This window comes from Tursiops truncatus, chromosome 18 (genome assembly GCF_011762595.2).
Source record: "Tursiops truncatus isolate mTurTru1 chromosome 18, mTurTru1.mat.Y, whole genome shotgun sequence".
Lineage (NCBI taxonomy): Eukaryota > Metazoa > Chordata > Mammalia > Artiodactyla > Delphinidae > Tursiops > Tursiops truncatus.
In genome coordinates, this window is record NC_047051.1 from 33,043,782 (window position 1) to 33,062,359 (window position 18,578).

At 34.9% G+C, this 18,578-nt stretch overlaps 1 protein-coding gene across 3 annotated transcripts in view; it reads left to right on the forward strand.

Annotated features, from left to right (window-relative positions):
* TDRD3 (tudor domain containing 3) overlaps nt 1–18,578 on the forward strand; it is a 201,881-nt gene that overhangs the window by 131,484 nt on the left and 51,819 nt on the right. For all 3 annotated transcript variants that reach the window (XR_012327696.1, XR_012327697.1, XM_019936451.3), the window contains 3 exons: nt 2,623–2,763; nt 6,912–7,068; nt 7,846–7,971. Coding sequence is in view for 1 of the 3 variants with exons in the window: in XM_019936451.3 (XP_019792010.2) it covers nt 2,623–2,763; nt 6,912–7,068; nt 7,846–7,971 (424 nt within the window). In the remaining 2 variants the exon portion in view is untranslated. The remainder of the gene's footprint in view (nt 1–2,622; nt 2,764–6,911; nt 7,069–7,845; nt 7,972–18,578) is intronic.

Sequence of the window (18,578 nt, forward strand, 5' to 3'; positions counted from 1 at the left end):
TCACCAAGGGAATGAGAGCTGAAGGGAAGAGAAAAGGAGAAGGAATGAACCCTGTAGCATTTCAACCTTACCAGTTGAATGAAAGCAGCCAAGGTGTGACCAGTAAGACAGGATCAAAACAAGAGAATACAGAAATTATTTCATGGAGGATGATGTATTGAATTTATCAAAGACTGTTGAAAAGTCATGTAAGATGTGACCTGAGAATTAATGTAGAGTTAGAGGAGTCATTCATTCTCTCCACATTCCTTTATCATTCATGTAGATGCTGGTAAGATAAAGTATAAGTGTGCAGATATCAGTGGGTGGGTTGATGTGGTAAAAATCTATGTAAGTTCTTTAGTGATTATTTCCATTTTTTCAGTGAGGAAGTAAGCATGGTCAAACAGGCACAATGAGGGAGAAGATGTTTGAGATTTGAGGAGTGAGGAGAACATGTAAAATAGTGGTTTTTATTATTTGTATTATTTGTCTACTTTCTTAGATTCTAGAATCCTATTACTGGATCATGAACATAATGTAACAGATTCCTAGATAGGTTTGGTGCCTTGCTAAAGAAGATTGGGAGGGTGAATGGGCTAAGAAAATGTAGTAAGATTGCAAGACAGCATTAAGGCCCACTTGGGGTTTATGATGGTGATGATGTCACAGATGCCTAATTCACATAATATGGACGGGGTGGTGTGGCTCATACACGACAACATCAGTTACCTTATGGGTAATGTTTAAGTTGTGATGTTTCTAGATATTTGTATGTTTAGTGGGTAACAACTGTTTTAAAGCAGTGAAAAGCAATTCTGAAAATGCTATTTATCCTATTCCTTAATCCATAAAATGGAAAGAAAATAATAAGGAAATGCCTCCAGAAGATGGGACTATTTCACTGGCACCAAAATAAAAAGCACTTTTGGAGTTACATAATTTAAATTCCAGAAATATATTTAATTTGGAACAGGTCAGGATCCAGACTTTTCAGGTAACTATGTTCTAATATATTAAGCAAAACAGTAATATTGCCATCTGTTATGAGTGTTTACTATGTGCCAGTTATTGAACTCATCACTTCATGTTGATGATGTCACTTAATCCTCACAACATCCCAGTGAGGTAGGTGTTTTGGGGCCGTCCAGCGGCTTGTGGGATCTTAGTTCCCTGACCAGGGATCGAACCCCTGCCCCCTGCAGTGGAAGCGTGGAGTCCTAACCACTGTACGACGAGGGAATTCTCTCGTCCCTATTTTAAAGATGAGAAACCCGAGGTTCACGGAGGGTAGAAGTTAAGTGACTTGCCTGAGGGCGGGAACTAGGAAGTGGCTCAGTACAGATTTAGTCCCAGCCTTGTGTAGCTCTTAAGCCTGTATTCTTACCTGTACTACATTGTCTCCCAATCTAATAAACTTTGTATCACATTAATATAAACTCACATTTTTCCTTGTGGTTATGTAAGCAATGACTATCAAGACATTCCAAAGCTATTTTTTTTCTTTTTTTGCTGGGATTGCAGAAACCAAAAACTGAATGAATCCAGTAATGGGTCTTTGGTCTTTGAAGATGTAGTTTTAATTTTGATTTGAATTAAACTTAAATATTGTGGTGTATCAACTACCTAATAGAGGTATTTAATATGTTGTCCATTGATGCTTATCTCACATCATTTTTCTATTTTTCAGATTCTATTTCTTTACATTTTCATCTGATTCAAAATAATTTCCCAGTCTTATATAAATGTATATCTAGGATGTTTTCTTATTGTAATCATTTTAAGATACATTAAAAAATATTGATAATTATATCTAATAAAAATCAAGTCTTGGCTTCTGCTTTTATTAGCTCTTAGAAAACTATAAAGATATTATATAACCAGATATTTAATTTAATATTGTACAAATAACTGCGGAATGCTTTTCAGTCATGAATTTGTATCTTTCCTAACCGATGTTTTTTATGTTCTAGTCTTTCCACTGTAGTTTTGACAAAACAAAAATGAGATCAAATTCAAATTTGATTACACATATAATTATTCAAATAAGTCAGACAAAATAAGAAATATGGACTTTAAAGCTTTTATACATAGTTGGTAAGATATAGCATATGTGGTAATTAATGTAAATAATAAATTAGTAATGAGACTTTTAATCCCATGTTAAAATTTGTATTATTTTTCTACTTTCTTAGGTTCTAGAATCCTGAGCATAGAATCCTGAACATAATGTAACAGATTCCTAGATAGGTTAGGTGCCTTGCTGAAGAAAGCCTTGCCATGTAGCTGGATTTGTCTCATGATATCAGTCAAGTATTTTACCCTAGAATAATTTTTGACACCTAATCTCCATAATACTTGTATATTTTCTTTTCTTTTATATTGTTGTCTACTTAAGTTTATTCTGATGATTTGCCTTGGAGATTTAAAGATTATAATCATGTAATTTTTTTAATTGCCTCCCCTGGACTTGTGAGATTATGACTAGTAGATATTTAGAAAGAATTAGTTAACATTTCATTTTTTTCCTGTAAAACATAATTAAGAAACTTAACTACTTCAGATTTTAGTCATAGCTTAGCCTTTAGAGCTTTTTTAAAATGTTATTTATTTACATTTCTTTTATCTTTCTGTTATCTGAAGACCAAGACATTTGGAGGAGGTGGTGGTGGTGCTAGAAGTAATCTCAACATGAGTGCTGCTGGCAACCGAAATAGGGAGATTTTACAGAAAGAAAAGTCAAACAAATCAGAGGGAAAACATGAAGGTGTCTACAGAGAACTGGTAAGGCTGAAGAACCAACCACAAAGTTTAATAGCCTTTTTTTCTTTAATAGCCTTGGATTTTTTAATTCTTTCTCAGAACCACCACTGGCTTTTTGCATATATTATAAATAGGTGTCACAACTCTAAGAAGGCTTTCATTAAGGAGTCCAGTTAATAATTTCCAGTTATTCCATGGAAAATTTGGATTGGTTGAAAAATAATTTACTTAAGTAAAATTTACGTTTTACTTAACTTTCTAATGTCTGAATGATGTCTTTTAGAATGGATTGATAAAAAGTCATCAAATTAAACAGAGAACGCTCAATGGAAATTATATTCTAAAAGATGATGCCTCAGAACCATACAGTTATGGGCCATTCCCTACCTTCCCCACATCTTTTCTCAAATTTTGTCTAAAGTGATTTTGTTTTGTTGTGTTCTTTGGGAAAAATATATTGAAATGGAAAATGTATATTATAGACTCAATTGCAAAATATTCCTGGATTTTTGAGATAATGGGAGGAGTCAGAGATATTTCTGGTATGCTACAGTGTCCTCAGATATAAGGGAACTGACAGGAATTCATTTTCCTCTGCCTTTAAAGGTTAAATGACTTGGGGTGATTTTGTCTGTAGAGTGCTAAGACTAACTTAACTAATGGGGTTTCATCATCCCATATAACAAGAAATTTGGAGATAGATGGTTACAAAGATTGGTAAATTCAGCAGTATAACAGTGTTGGAGCTCTGGTGAGCATCTCTCTAGTTTCTTGGTTTTCTTCTCTGGGTTACAGGATTCTCTGTGTGTTAAATCTTCATGCAAAAAGTTCAAAGGCAAGAAGGAAAGGGGACATTTATCTGGGTGTGGATCTGTTTTATCAGATAAAAAAATAATTTTGGAAATCTCCAGTAAATTCCATCTATGGTTCATTGACTAGAACTAGGTCACATGCCCACTCCTAAATCAATCACTAGCCAAGGAGAATAGGTTTATAACAGAGCCAGACTATCTTTTCCTTGAATACATGATCATCTCTTTCTTTAAAAAAAAAAGTCAGTTTTCAGGTTTGAGTGGATACAGCAAGTTGAAAACTACACAGTCTCTAACTCAAGAAGCTCTTAAACTTGAGTGAATTGAGAACCCTCATCTGGGGATGTCTTGCCATAGAACACCAAAGACCAGCAGTTTGGGATTGTTGTGAGGAGTAAAAACATATGAAGGGAGTGATATCACAAAGATGGCAGAATGGAAAGCTCCAGAAATTGGGCTGTCCACCAAAAAAACTCTTAAGCTGACAAACATTGTCTGAAGCAACTATTTTACAACTCTGGAGTCAAATCAAACTCTTGCAGCATACAGATGGTGATTAATGAAGAAAGAGGCTGGTCACTGGCTGACCAGGGAGATAATGGAACAAAGACTCCAGTGATCACATATCACAAGGAATAAAATCCTTACAAAAGAAAATCTGGAAAAGTTGCTAAACAAACTTACAGCTGCAGTCTTCATTAAGTAACAACAGCAGTCCCTGAGGAGGAGGGAGAAACTGATTTCCAAAATTACCATCAATACAGTATTCAGAATTTTCAGTTCTCAACAGAAAATTACAAAGCATACCATAAAACAGGAAAGTATGATCCACTCACAGGAAAAAAAAGAAAGTGAAAGGAACTATCCCTGAAGAAGCTCAGGCATTGGGATTACTAAACAAGAACTTAAATTAACTGTCTTAGAAATGCTCAGAGGTGTGAAGGAACCATTGACAAAGAGCTAAAAGCAATCAGGAGAACAATATATGAACAAGTAGGGAATATCAATAAAGATAAATTATAAAAATAAACAAAATAGAAATTCTGGAACTGGAAAGTACAGTAGTGGAAATAAAAAATTTCATTAGTCAGGTTCAACATCAGACTAGAGCAGGCAGAAGAAAGAATCAGTGAACTTTAATATAGGGCAATTGAAATTACCCAGTCTAAGATGCAAAAAGAGAAAAAAATGAAGAAAAATAGAGCCTAAGGGACCTATGAGGTACCATCAAATATACCAACATACACATTATGTTGTGTATGTTCTCTTCCCAATAGAAGAGAAAAAGGGACAGAAAAAATATTTGAAGAACTAATGCCCCCAAACTCCCAAATTTGATGAAATCTACAAATCTAAGAAGCTTAGTGAACTCCAATAGGATAAACTCAGAGACACACCAAGACACATAATCAAGTTGTTGGAAGATACAGACAGGAAATCTTGAAAGCAGTGAGAGAGAAGCAACTCATCAAATACAAGGGATCCTCAATAAATAAATGGCCAATTTTTCATCAGAAAGTATGGAGGCAAGGAAGCAGTGGGGTGATATATTGAAAGTACAGAAAGAAAAAAAACTGTTCACCTGTAATTCTGTATTCAGAAAAACTGTCATTTAAGAATGAAGGAGACTATCAAAAGGACAGTTTGAAATTTTAATGACCAGGAACCCTGTTCTTTTGCATGTTGCATGGTATTCAGCTCTTTATTTTCAACAATTGAAAGAGGACTTGATTAGGATGTCAGTTGACAGGTTCTTAAAATAATTTTTGATAATAGGTGGTATAATAGGTTGAATTGTGTCCCATCCATCACCCCCATGCTACCCCCCTGCCAAATAAGATAGTTTGATGTCTTGACCACCAGTACCTTAAAATGTGACTGACTCTCTTTGGAAACAGGATCTTTGCAGAGATACCAAGTTAAAAAGAGGTCATTAGGTTGGGCCCTAAGCCAATATGACCCTAGTTTAATCTCCTTATAAAGAGGGGAAATTTAGACACAGAGATAGACACTTACAGAGGGAAGTTGACCTGAAGACACACAGTGAGAAGATGGCTGTGTGACTGGAGTGATACATCTATAAGCTAAGGAATGCCAGGATTGCCAGCAAAGAACAGAAACTAGAAGAAGCAGGGAAGGTTCTTCCCTAAATCTGTCAGAGAGAGCATGGCCCTGCCAACAGCACTGAATGAGAGTTAACTGGTTAACTGCAAATCAGGTTAACAAGAAAGGTACAATAAGTTATACCAAGGTTGGATATTAATTGATTCTTGAGTGTTTGGTTAAATTCTATGTATGGGATAATATTCTTAATTAGATATTTACTTGGGAGATAATTGGGAGAGGGAAAGGCTTTGGAAGGATTTTTTTTTACATTTAGATAAGTTTTTGAATAAGAAGGATGAATTATAGTTTTAATGTCTAATCCTTTTTACATTTACTTTAGTATATCTACAGCAGGGATGTAAATTTTCTCTTATGTGTCAGCTCTGATCTGTTGATCGTTGCTACTATATTTAGAAAGGATTTTGTCTTTGGAAGTCACAAAATCAGGGTTTGAAAAAAAGTCAGGGTTTTAAAAACAGGATTTTTTAAAAAGTGCTGTGCTTTTAACAACGTCTACATGGGTATCAGAGTAGCTGTCTGCACCATGCATGCCATGTGTAATGCTATCTTAAAGCCTATCCATCTTAACTCTTAAATGTATAAAAGTTAGTTATGTATTCCTCAGCTGGTTATGATTCAGTAATTTCTTCATGGGATATGTTTATGTTACTTAAACAGTTCTTTAATTCTACTCAGGTCTAGATTTTTCAAGATTTGGGGTTCTGACATTTGTAAAGTAGATTTTTTACTTGGGGTACAGGCTGTCAAAGCTTCATAGATAGTATTGCTAATAAATATAGAGCAGAGTACTGAAACAATAGAGAGTAGAAAAAAAACCAAGCTACTGAGATGGTACTATTTTGTTAGCTTCTTTTTATACTTTGCATTTTTGGAGAGGTGCTATATAAATTGCACTTCCTTAGGACAGAGAAGTATCAACCATGAAAATTTTTCATTAGGTAGTTTTCACTGCCTGTATTATTTTCAAAAGCCTTATTCTGACATATAAAATTTCTTTTTTGTTTGTTTTGCATTTGTAATGATACAGAGAAAGTACTGAAGGCACAACCCTGCACATCACAGATCCTTCCTTGACTATTGGTATGAAAAAACAGCAAGTGATGTATTAATATCACATTTTTTCCATAAACATCAGATGTAATTTTTAGTTAAAAAACAGCATGTAGTTAAAAACTTATACCTTGCTTGTTTATTGGCTATCAGCATAACTTTTCTCCTCGTTCTTTACAGGTTGATGAGAAGGCTCTGAGGCACATAACAGAAATGGGCTTTAGTAAAGAAGCATCAAGGCAAGCTCTCATGGATAATGGCAACAACTTAGAAGCAGCACTGAATGTACTTCTTAACAGCAATAAACAGAAACCTGTTACGGGTCCACCTCTGAGAGGTATAATTCATTAAGCAATGTGCCAGACAGTATTATTTGATTTTCAGAGAAATATATGTTGTCGACAAAGACTGGGTTTTGTTGCTGTGAAGGCTATAACTTCATTTACCATTATGGTAAGTGGAAGGAGCAGCAGTTTGGGAACCACAGTCTTATGTAGGTTATTCTTAGTCTCATTGTCTTCATCTTTATATAAAGTAGGTCTAATACCTTATTTAACAAGGCCATGAATAATACAGAAAATATGAAGTAACTAGCTCTGTTAACTATTTCTAGAACTAGGCCATTTGTATAAATGACTAGTCTATAAACTTTTAATAATTAACAGGAACATGACTTTTATTTAATGTTATTTTAAAATTATTGTATGGTCAAATGTATTATGTGATTTTTCAAGTCCCAGTCCTATATTCTTTTAAAAAAATAAGTGGTTGCTATACAGCAGAGATTGGCACAACATTGTAAATCAACTATACTTCAATTAAAAAAAAAATAAGTGGTTAAAGAAAAATCATATAAAAATGATTTATTTTCCTTAAAAGATAATTTACATGAACAAATTCAAATTTCCAGATAGATCATTTAAAGGATTAAAGGTGCTACTTAATATAGTCATTTAAAAACATTTTTGTTTTAATGGATGTAGAATATACAGAAAAATATGAAAAGAAATATATATATAAAGTTCTACTTAAGATGTCTGCTGATTATATTTTAGTGTATATTCTTTTTTTGTTTTTGCATGTATAATGTATATGTCTTGCTTTACTTCTTAAGGTAAAGGAAAAGGCAGGGGGCGAATAAGATCTGAAGATGAAGAGGAACTGGGAAATGCAAGGCCGTCAGCACCAAGCACATTATTTGACTTCTTGGAATCTAAAATGGGGACTTTGAGTGTGGAAGGTAAGCCAGCTTAAAGTAGATTTCTTTTTTATTATTTATTTATTTATTTATTTATTTTTGGCTGCGTTGGGTCTTCGTTGCTGCGTGCGGGCTTTCTCTAGTTGTGGCAAGCGGGGTCTACTCTTTGTTGTGGTGCGTGGGCTTCTCATTGCGGTGGCTTCTCTTGTTGCGGAGCATGGCCTCTAGGCGCATGGGCTTCAGTAGTTGTGGCATGCAGGCTCAGTAGTTGTGGCTCGCGGGCTCTAGAGCGCAGGCTCAGTAGTTGTAGCATACGGGCTTAGTTGCTTCGTGGCATGTCGGATCTTCCTGGACCAGGGCTCAAACCTATGTCCCCTGCATTGGCAGGCAGATTCTTAACCACTGCGCCACGAGGGGAGTCCCTAAAGCAGATTTCTTTTTGAAACACCAAACTTTATTTGGAATTGTACAAAAAAGGTATAATATACTGACAGTGTGAATGTCTACTCTTGGGTATTTACAAATTTATTTAATTACAAATTTCCTGTTTGACAAAAGTACAGAAGAAAGTTTTAATTGTTGCATTCTGAAAATATTAAAGCTTATTTTGCCCTCTAACTGTACGATGGGCAATATCACCAAACTCTTTCCCTCAGTTTACTAGATGACAGATTTAGCTATGAAAACATATTGTTATGTTGGAGAAATTACTATATAACTTTATATAACTTTTTTGATTGTGAAATTGGTCTCTTTTTTCTCTACATATTACACGTTGTATGAAAATATGTGGTTATGGTTAGGGTTAAATGAGCACAGTGAGTGAGTATGCTCCCACATTGTGATATATTTCTTAGTATGATATATTTTAGTGATTAACATAATACTGAAAGAGATATAATCATGTTAAATGTTTATTTTTTAATTGAAGTATGGAATATGATATTTTCTAGAATTGTAAGATTTTAATATATGATTCCAAAAAGTTAGAGAAATATTCTTTTAGTTTTCTCTTTCAGATATATTTCAAATTAAATTTAAGCTCAGAGATAAAACACTTTTATAACAAATTTAAAATTTACAGATTTCATGAAAATGGAATCTTTTGTTAGATGACAAAGAAAAGATAATGCATTGTTTGAAAAACAAATGTTGGATGTAGAATGTAGATGAGATTTGTAAGTAGACACATGTAAGAGCAATATTTTCTTGCTTTTAAAGTATGATGAGGGCTTCCCTGGTGGCGCAGTGGTTGAGAGTCTGCCTGCCAATGCAGGGGACACGGGTTCGTGCCCCGGTCCGGGAAGATCCCACATGCCGCGGAGCGGCTACCGTGAGCCATGGCCGCTGAGACTGTGCGTCCAGAGCCTGTGCTCCGCAACGGGAGAGGCCACAACAGTGAGAGGCCCGTGTATCGCAAAAAAAAAAAAAAAAAAAAAAGTATGATGAATTCATTTCCTGTTGCTGTTTCACAAATTACCAAAAGGTCAGTGGCTTAAAACAATGCAAGTATACTATCTCATAGTTTCTGTGGTTCAGGAGTCAAAACACAGCTTACTTGAGATCTCTGATCAATGTTTCACATACTAAAATCAAGATTTCAGCTGGGGCTGTGATCTTGCCTCAGGCTTAAGGTCCTCTTACAAGTTAACTGGTTGTTAGCAATATTCACTTCCTTGTGGATGTAGGACTGACATTCTTGCTTTCTTGTTTGATGTTTCCTGGGGAGTGCCTTCAGCTCCTAGAAGCCCTCAGGTCCTTGCCACGTGACCTCCTCCCTAGGCAGTTCACATGTTTGCTTCTGCAAGGTTAGCAGGAGAATCTCTACTGCTTCTTAAAATCTGACTTCTAGATATTTTTGTCCCAACCTTCCTTTATACTATCCCAATCAGAGCTCCTTTGATTTCCTTTTATCCTTCTGTCTCCCTACATTTGCTTTTGACTCCTAGAGTCTCTACTAAATCCTAATGAAGTTGAGACCAAGAATAGTAATCTACGGTGACCTGTGTGTCTATCAGCTTTCAGTTCTCACAGAACACATCCTATACCAACAAAATGTAGTATACTAGCATTCCACTTGGGAAAAGGTATTAAAGTTAATTAAGATACATGACATGAATAATACACTGAAATCCAAACATCAGTGTTAGAGAGATTTACTTCTGAGGGAACAGAAATTTATAAACACATATGTTAATATTGGATATTGTTTTAGTAGACTGTTTTGTATTTACATTATTGTTCTTAATATGGTACAGAGTCAGCTAGAATCTGAGAAAGATATAGGCATTATAATAGTATTTCACACCCTAGATTTTCACAAGGAATATAACCTGTAACCTTCATAAATCCCCAAATTAAAAAATTAGGTATTTCTAATGTTTGTAGAGGCTCTTAAATTTTATCCAAATTCACATGTTCCTTTGATCATCCTAACCCCAGAAATTACCCTCTCCAACTTACATTAGAGTTTTCTGTCCTACTTGATAACCACTGTTCTCAGAGAAGCAAATTTCTGTTCTTTCCTAGAAGTACTGTGTGGGGAGGCCAGCTAACCAAGATGGGAAATAGGCAGAGGCTTCTTAGAGTAGGTGGCATTTAGACAGGTCAAAGGAGGAGTGTTGGGGGAAGGGCGGTCCAGATATAGGGAACTCTGCATGTCCAGGCTTGGAGGCAGCAGAACGCCAGTTCCTATGCCTGGGAGGTTATGGGAGAGGTAGAGGTATAAGGCCAGATGTAAAAGGCCAGATGTAAAATCAAGAGGATTTTGTCCTAAGGAGTTTTTACTGTATCCAAATGACAGTGTAAAGCCATGAAAGGGTTTGTGGCATGACAGTAACAAAGTTTGGTGCTTTCAGAAAAAAAATTTGTCCATTGGCAAGGTGGAAAATGGGATTGAGACTGAAGTGAGGCTACAACTGTATGTGTTGTAAGAAATTGTTCATTCTATATATGCAGTATTTTATGTAGTATTTATTTGTACCTGGTCTATGGTAAGCAGCAGGGGTACAAAATTTAATAAAATACCTCATTCAGAAAATTCATCGAAATAGATGGATTTTGTAGCTCTTGCCTCAAAGAAGCTTACTGTTAGTTTGTGAGACAGAAGAAACCACAAACTTAAAAGGTCATAGGAATGCTTATTAAAAAGAATATTATTATTTACTTTGTGTAAACCTTTTTATCATTTACTTAGTGTAAGCAACACTGAACAAAATATAAAGACTTAGCAGAGGTATTTTGACAATAGTCAAATCTGATCTGACGTTTTTGTAATCTGTAATAATATTACATTCTTTATTTCAAAGTTTTATTGCCAAAATAAGGCTAACTAGTTGTTTTGAATGGCTAAGAAATCCTTTAAACAGGCAGCCTTGAAAATACTGCTTGGTTTGCAGTATTTCATTGTTTTAAATGTTTGAGCAGAGAAAGTTATCCTTTCAGTAATAGCTCTTCTCACCCTAAACTCTTTCTTTCATGATGCTGACATCGCATCAGAGGAGATTAATGATAACAAACATGAGCACAAGCAGTGGGACAATAAATTGATACATATATGGACTGAAGATTATCATGCTTGTAGATGTTTCTTATGCAGGCATGCCTGGAGGATATTGCAGGTTCGGTTCCAGACCACCGCAATAAAGTGAATATTGCAATAAAGCAAGTCACACGAATTTTTTGGTTTCTCAGTGTATATAAAAGTTATGTTTAAAAAAAAAAGTTTATCCTATATTGTAGTCTGTTAAGTGTGCAATAGTATTATGTCTGGAAAAACAATGTACATACCTTAATTAAAAATGCTTTATTGTTAAAAAAAATGCTAACCATCATCTGAGGCTTCAGCAAGTCATAGTAGTAACATCAAAGATCACTGATCACAGATCACCATAACAAATATAATAATAATGAAAAAGTTTGAAATATTTTGAATTACCAAAATGTGACACAGAGAATGGAAGTGAGCAAATGCTGTTGGAAAAGTGGTGCCAGTAGGCTTCCTTGATGCAGGGTTGCCACAAGCCTTCAGTTTGTTAAAAAAAAAAATGCAATATCTGCAAAGCGCAATAAAACGAGGTGTGCCTGTATTCTCTTGGCTCTGTCTTCATGCAATCCTGTTACAATAAAGGTGACAGGATTAATGGAAATGTTTGATGTGTTGTCCTCCTCAGGTATCTTGCAAAAAAAAAGATCATTCTGTTATTCCTTCTCTTATTAATTCTCATACTATTGAAGTATTCCTAGGTGAGCTGAGGTTCATAGTAAACAGTTGAGGCAAGTTAATGAATTGTTTTTCTGCTTACTTCATGATTTCATGTTTCTTTTTAATTGAAAATAAAGCCCAGAATAACCTCTTACTTTTGTAAAATTGAATCTCTACTTTGGTTTTCCCTCAGAATTTGGTCATTGTTCCATAAATCTTACGTTCTAAAATTAACTCTGCATTGATGGGAGAAAATATTGGCCATTTTTCTAAGGAAAATCTAGAAAGCTTTTCAGGATAGAGTCTCCATAAATTTTAATGGTTAAATGCCTTATGGACAGCTAATGAAAATAACTATGGGCTCTTAATTTTATTCATGTTCATATCATTAGTGTCATTATTTGTGTCTGTTACATACCTAAATTGATTATAAAGAAGTTATCATTATTCAATGATGTGTATATTTGGATTTTTTTTAAATGTTTGTTTCTAATTCAGTTGAATTATCAAACCTCTCTTGCTTCTATGTTTTGTATCATTTAAGCTGTCTGAGGATTTTGTTTAGTTCAGGTAACCCTAAAAGTCATGTTTAGCTGAATAAGCCTAGGCCTGGATGGACTTGTTATGTCATATCAAATTCTGTGTAACGTGTTAGGCTTGTTGGAAAAAAAAAAAAAATATATCCTCTAAGAATGTGTTTCTTACAGATTTAATGCAGGTAAGTAACACATTTACTTTCACATTGTATTATGTAATTTTCTCTAAAAGAACAAAGGGCACTATCATTTCTTTATCCTGATTTTTAGAAATTTCCGTCAGAGATACAGACTTACCTTGGAGATAATTCAAGTTTGGTTCCAGACTTCCACAATAAAGCAAACATCACAATAAAGCGAGTCACACAAATTTTTTTTGATTTTTCAGTGCGTATAAAAGTCATGTTTACACTATACAGTAGTCTGTTAAGTATGAAATAGCATTATGTCTAAAAAAACAATGTACATACCTTAATTAAAAATTACTTTTGCTCAAAAATGCTAACCATCATCTAACAAATTCAGAGTTGCCACAGATCTTCAGTTTGTAAGAAACGCAGTATTGGCAAAGTACAATAAGGTGAAATGCAATAAAATAAGTAGTGCCTATAATTGATCATCACATGTACTTTTCCTAGAGATTTTCTCGTATCATTAACGTTTTTGTTGTGTCTTTTAATTCAAGTTAAATGTAATTCTAGTTGACATTATTATCAATATTCTGAAAAAAATGAGGTTGGGCTTCCCTGGTGGCACAGTGGCTGAGAGTCCGCCTGCCGATGCAGGGGACACAGGTTCGTGCCTGGGTCCGGGAAGATCCCACATGCCGCGGAGCGGCTGGGCCCGTGAGCCATGGCCGCTGAGCCTGCGCGTCCGGAGCCTGTGCTCTGCAACGGGAGAGGCCACAACAGTGAGAGGCCCGCGTACCGCAAAAAAAAAAAAAATGATGTTGGATTACATTGTTTTATGAGAGTAATCACTAAAGTGTTCTATGTGATATGTAATAATTTGATGTCAAGTCAGTTGATGTCAATATTCAACTGATGAGTTTGTGATAGGGTTGTGTTCAAAAGGCTCATATATAGGCTCTTAAAAAAAATTTTGGTTTCATAGACTAGATAGAGTTCATGGCCAGATTATCAGGCCAACTTTCAACTTTACATACCTTAAGTTTATCAATATATTACTTCAGTAATACATAACTACCATTTGAAACAATGCCCACTAGAAATATATATTTTAAGTTTCAACTTGGGACAAAAAGAGTAGGTTTTATTCTTTCTATTATCATGGAAGATATCTGGGTTGGCCAGAGATAGAGGGAGGGGTTGCCTTAAGACAGTAACTTCACTGTTTTAACTTTTTACATCTAAATAAAACCAGGAAAACCTTCATTTTTCCAAATGGGGAACAAGAGGCATTGTGAAAAAAGTGGACAGAGTAACTTTCTTAAATTCATACTCCTCTGTTTCCTTGTTTCTATAGCTTATTTTGTAAATTAAGTATGTGTTACAAGTTTTATTTATGTTTCTCCGTATTTTGTGTCAAAATTTTAGAAAGTAGACTAGAGAATATGACCCAGTTGTATAAAGGGTAAACACTTAGAAAAATATGAACAGAATTCAAATAGAGATATTTTTTATGAAAAGGATAAGATTTAAATTAAACAATTATAGGAACTAAGAACTCATCCAACATTCATAAATGTTGGACATGGTCATAGGTGATCAAGCTTCCCCTTTCCAGGACCCAGTCTCATCTTCTACTTTTCCTCTTTTATTCCTTGGTTCATAGAATTCTGTAATCTCTCAAGAAGCATGATTATCTGAGTCACAGTCCTTTTGGCTTGTTGGTATAATTGAGAAGAGCACCTCATAGCTAGTTCCATCTGTGTCCTTTCTACTTTCAAGCTTGCCAGCTTGTTGCTTTCTTGTAGGACTTACTGAAGGCAATAAGAAGTAACCAACACCTTTCATCGCCCTGACATTTTCATACCAAGTTCTCTAAAGCATTGGCCTCATTAGTTAGGTGGTCTCAGTTCCAAGACAATAGGCTACAGTTTAACCAAACAATGAGGAGTGCCAACTTCTCTTAGGGGATGAAGCAGCTTTCACTACCTTGCACCCTTCCTTTACTAAACAAGTTTTACATTTTAGGTCTGTCACTTGTATCACTCTTTTTCCTGGCACTAATTTCTGCATTAGTTTACATTAAGCTGTAAGTCACAGAAATCCAAATATGCAAAAAAAGTAATTTATTGGCTTATATAAGTGGAAGGTCTTTCTCTGTCTCTGAATTGTGTGTTGATGGGCTGTCTTCACGTGGAAGCAAAGATTGGCTCAGGTAGCACCAGGTATAGCATAAGGCCAATGTATATAAGGGGGCATAATGACATATAAAGATAGGCATGTAAAAACACTTATCTTAATTTTCCAAGCACATTTTTTCTGGGAAAAGATAAATACCTTTCATCATATGATTATTGATTCCCCAAGCTCAACTCCCAGTGGAGATGCTGGCATTTGTGTGTGTGAAGCAGCTGAAATAGGAGTACAAAGAGACTTGGATGGTCTGCTTGACAGTTGTTGGTGTCAAATCTCCATTCATAATATGAAAAAGTAATTAAAAAAAAATATTTCTCAGAAACAATCAAATGGCCCTTATACCTGGAATATCAGACAGAAAAAAGACCTTCCATCTTCTAATGTCTATATCTGCCTCCTTCTTAGTCAGGAGAGCTTAGGACATCTTAATTGATTCTGGATTATATGTTAAAGGGGAGGGAGTAGTTATCACTGAAAGCAGAGTTCTTTTACCAAAAGAAGAGGAGAATTGAATGGATGCTGTGGCAGATAAATACAACTGATTCTACCACTAACTTAACTCACAGCTCTTGTATTTTACTAGTTGTATGTCTTTGGGAAAGTTATATAATCTCTGAAACCTTAATTTCATTATTGGGAAATGGGGAAACAGTAGCACCACCTAAGTTTAGAGTTATTGAGAAGATCAAATTAGATTATGCATAAAAGTGCTAAGCACAGTGTTTGGCACATAGGCCTCCATATAATGGTAGTTCTAACACCACCGCCACCACCACTATCATCATCGTTAACATCATTGTGATTAGCAGTAGTAGCAATAGCATCCTCCACTCATTGTGTCCTCATCTCCTCCCCTACTACCCAACTTTAGGCCCTCATCAACCCTCCACTGACTTTTTGCAGAACTTTATCATCTCATCCTCCATTTTGCAAACAGTGATCTTTCAAGACACAAATTTGATCCCACTACCCCCTTGCTTAAAATGCTCCATTGACTCTTCTTGTTGGCAGAATAAAATTCAGATTATATTACATATACTATTTTTGTGGAGTTCCATTTCTTTATTTTCTGTGGATTTTGTGAGAAGTAGCATTTTTCTTGGTTAATGGTACTGCATAATTTCAAATTCCACATAATATTCAGATGTAATATATTTAGATGGTAGCAGGTATAATATTAATGGTTGGTGAGTAATGCGTATGAAGTCGCAGGCTTTGGATGGTTGGTAGGTGTCTTTTTTGGTTTTGTTTTATTTTCATTTAATCAAGTTTCAAGTCAGTTTAAATAGTTTGACTTATAGATTTATAGCTTGAATTTTAAAGAATGAAGAATAGGGATACAGGAAGGGAATATGATAGAATGGTAACAGTTTTATTGGAAGGCCAGAAAACTAGGTCAAGAAGACAAGGAGAATGTGTATGTGTTAGCCTAGATGTTCTTGTGAAGGATTTCCTCAAGAAAGGATTGCCCATGTATTGAGTATCGTGTATGTTCACGTCGCCCATGTATTGAGTATTGTGCATGTTTACATCCAGTTGCATCAAACAACATTCCTCCTCATTTCCCTATGCAACTGATTGATTGAAATTGATGGCGGAATGCTTACTTGGAAGCCAGGGATGAATGATTGCTATGTGAATAGTCATAAGCTGTTAGCAAAAGAGAGAAAATGTGTAGTTATCTATCCACTGCCTGTCACTTTCTCTCTATCCCTAACCACCAGTATGACCTTCCCAGTCCTTGATTTTTTCTTATAGGACTGATTTCTTTCTACCATTCCTTTTTTTTTTTTTTGAAGTGCAAATTTACCCCACATATCTAGATAGTGCTTTAAGATTAACTTGAGATAGTTGTTTCTAATTCCATAATGTGGACTTGCTACCTTAACAGTGAATAGTCTGTACCAGTGATACTGATATAGTGTCTGATTTTGAATAAGTACAGATAAGTACTGAAATTGAGAGTAAGTATTCAGAAACTCTTTTAGTAGTTTGTCAATGCCTCAATATTTGTTACTGCATTTTACAAAAGTGACAGTCAACAGTTGATTGGAAATTAAAACCAAAACCAATAACTACAACAAAAACCCTGGTCCTTAGCTAGAATTACTTTGAAATGCTCTGATCTGTGTTGTTATGACATTGTGGTCCCTAGATTTTTAAGCATTCTGACAGCATAGCACCTGACATTATCCAGGTAGTTTAAGGTTCTAGATAAAATAGCAGGTGGAAAGTGAAAATATGCCACAGTGCTGCACAGGTAATGTCCGGATTATTAATGTAAAGTTAGTAGTTATTTGAATTTAAAAATTAATTGTATATAGAAATTTACATGTGGATTTAGGGATAACTTTAGTGAAAAAATTTAAAGGTAATGTATAGAAAGTTGGTGAAAATTAGCTTACTGTGAGTTTGAAATACACTTTTTAAAGATATGTTTTTCAAAAATCAAGGAGAGATACTCAACAGGCAGTAGAATTTAGAGATTGAATAGAGCTGGAAGAGTCAGCAAAGGAAACTGAGAAAACAGCTGCCAAAAAGTAGGAGGAGTAGAAACAGAGGTAAGGATGGGAGGTGTCCATTGGGTTTACATAGCATTAAGAGTGTGCTGGTGAATGTTTAACAACTGGCTGTGGGGGAAGAGGTGGGAGGCAGGGGAGGGATGCTCTGATTTTTAGCTTTTCCTGATTTCTGTGGTGTAAATATTCCACTATGGCTAATTTCAAGCCATCAAAAATTAGCTAATTTCAATCTGCAACCAGATTGCAGATTTTCTGAAAATTTAATAATCTGTTTTTGTTCAATATTCAGACTGGCTCCAACACACCACTGATTGGAGACCTTGACAAAAATAGTGTCAGTGAAGTAGTGGGGTTAGAAGACAAGCTGAAGGATATCCAGTAGATAAATGTTCTATGGATGTTAAAGTGATTATTTTGAAGAGAGTGGTAAGACAGGATGTATTTAATATAGCATGAAAAAGTTATGCTTTAGGCTTGGGGTAATGGGCAATTTCTCTTCCTATAACATAATATTTTTAAAAGGCTACAGTTTATTTTTTACTATATGGAGAACATAATCATTTAATAACCACTTGTGTTTATATGTACCCGCTAAGAATGAAACATAGTTCCTTGTCTTAACCTTTTTAATCTAAGTCAGAATTCATACAGAATAAATTTATAGAGGAAGTAACTTTTTACAGAGGACACAAAGTATAAATTTTGAGCTGATAGATAAAATTTTATAGCCAAAGAGTTTTGTGATCATTACAGAATATACACAATATCTAATGATATTTTACACAAAAGCCCTGATTTGTATAAATGAGAAAATTAGTTGAAAATTTTGATGTGAAAAAAAATGTAATCGGGTTTATATATAAACATAGAAATATTAGAAAATGTTATGCTTCTGTTTTAATGTGAATTCATGTACTAATCAGTTAATACCATCTTTTTGTAACAAGTATCTTTAATGATTTGTTTTTATTTTGCTTTATTTGTTGAAGGATTACTCAGCAATAATTTTAACCATTCTTCTTGAATTAATGTCTGCATTAGTAGGTAACCTGTTATGCTGTGG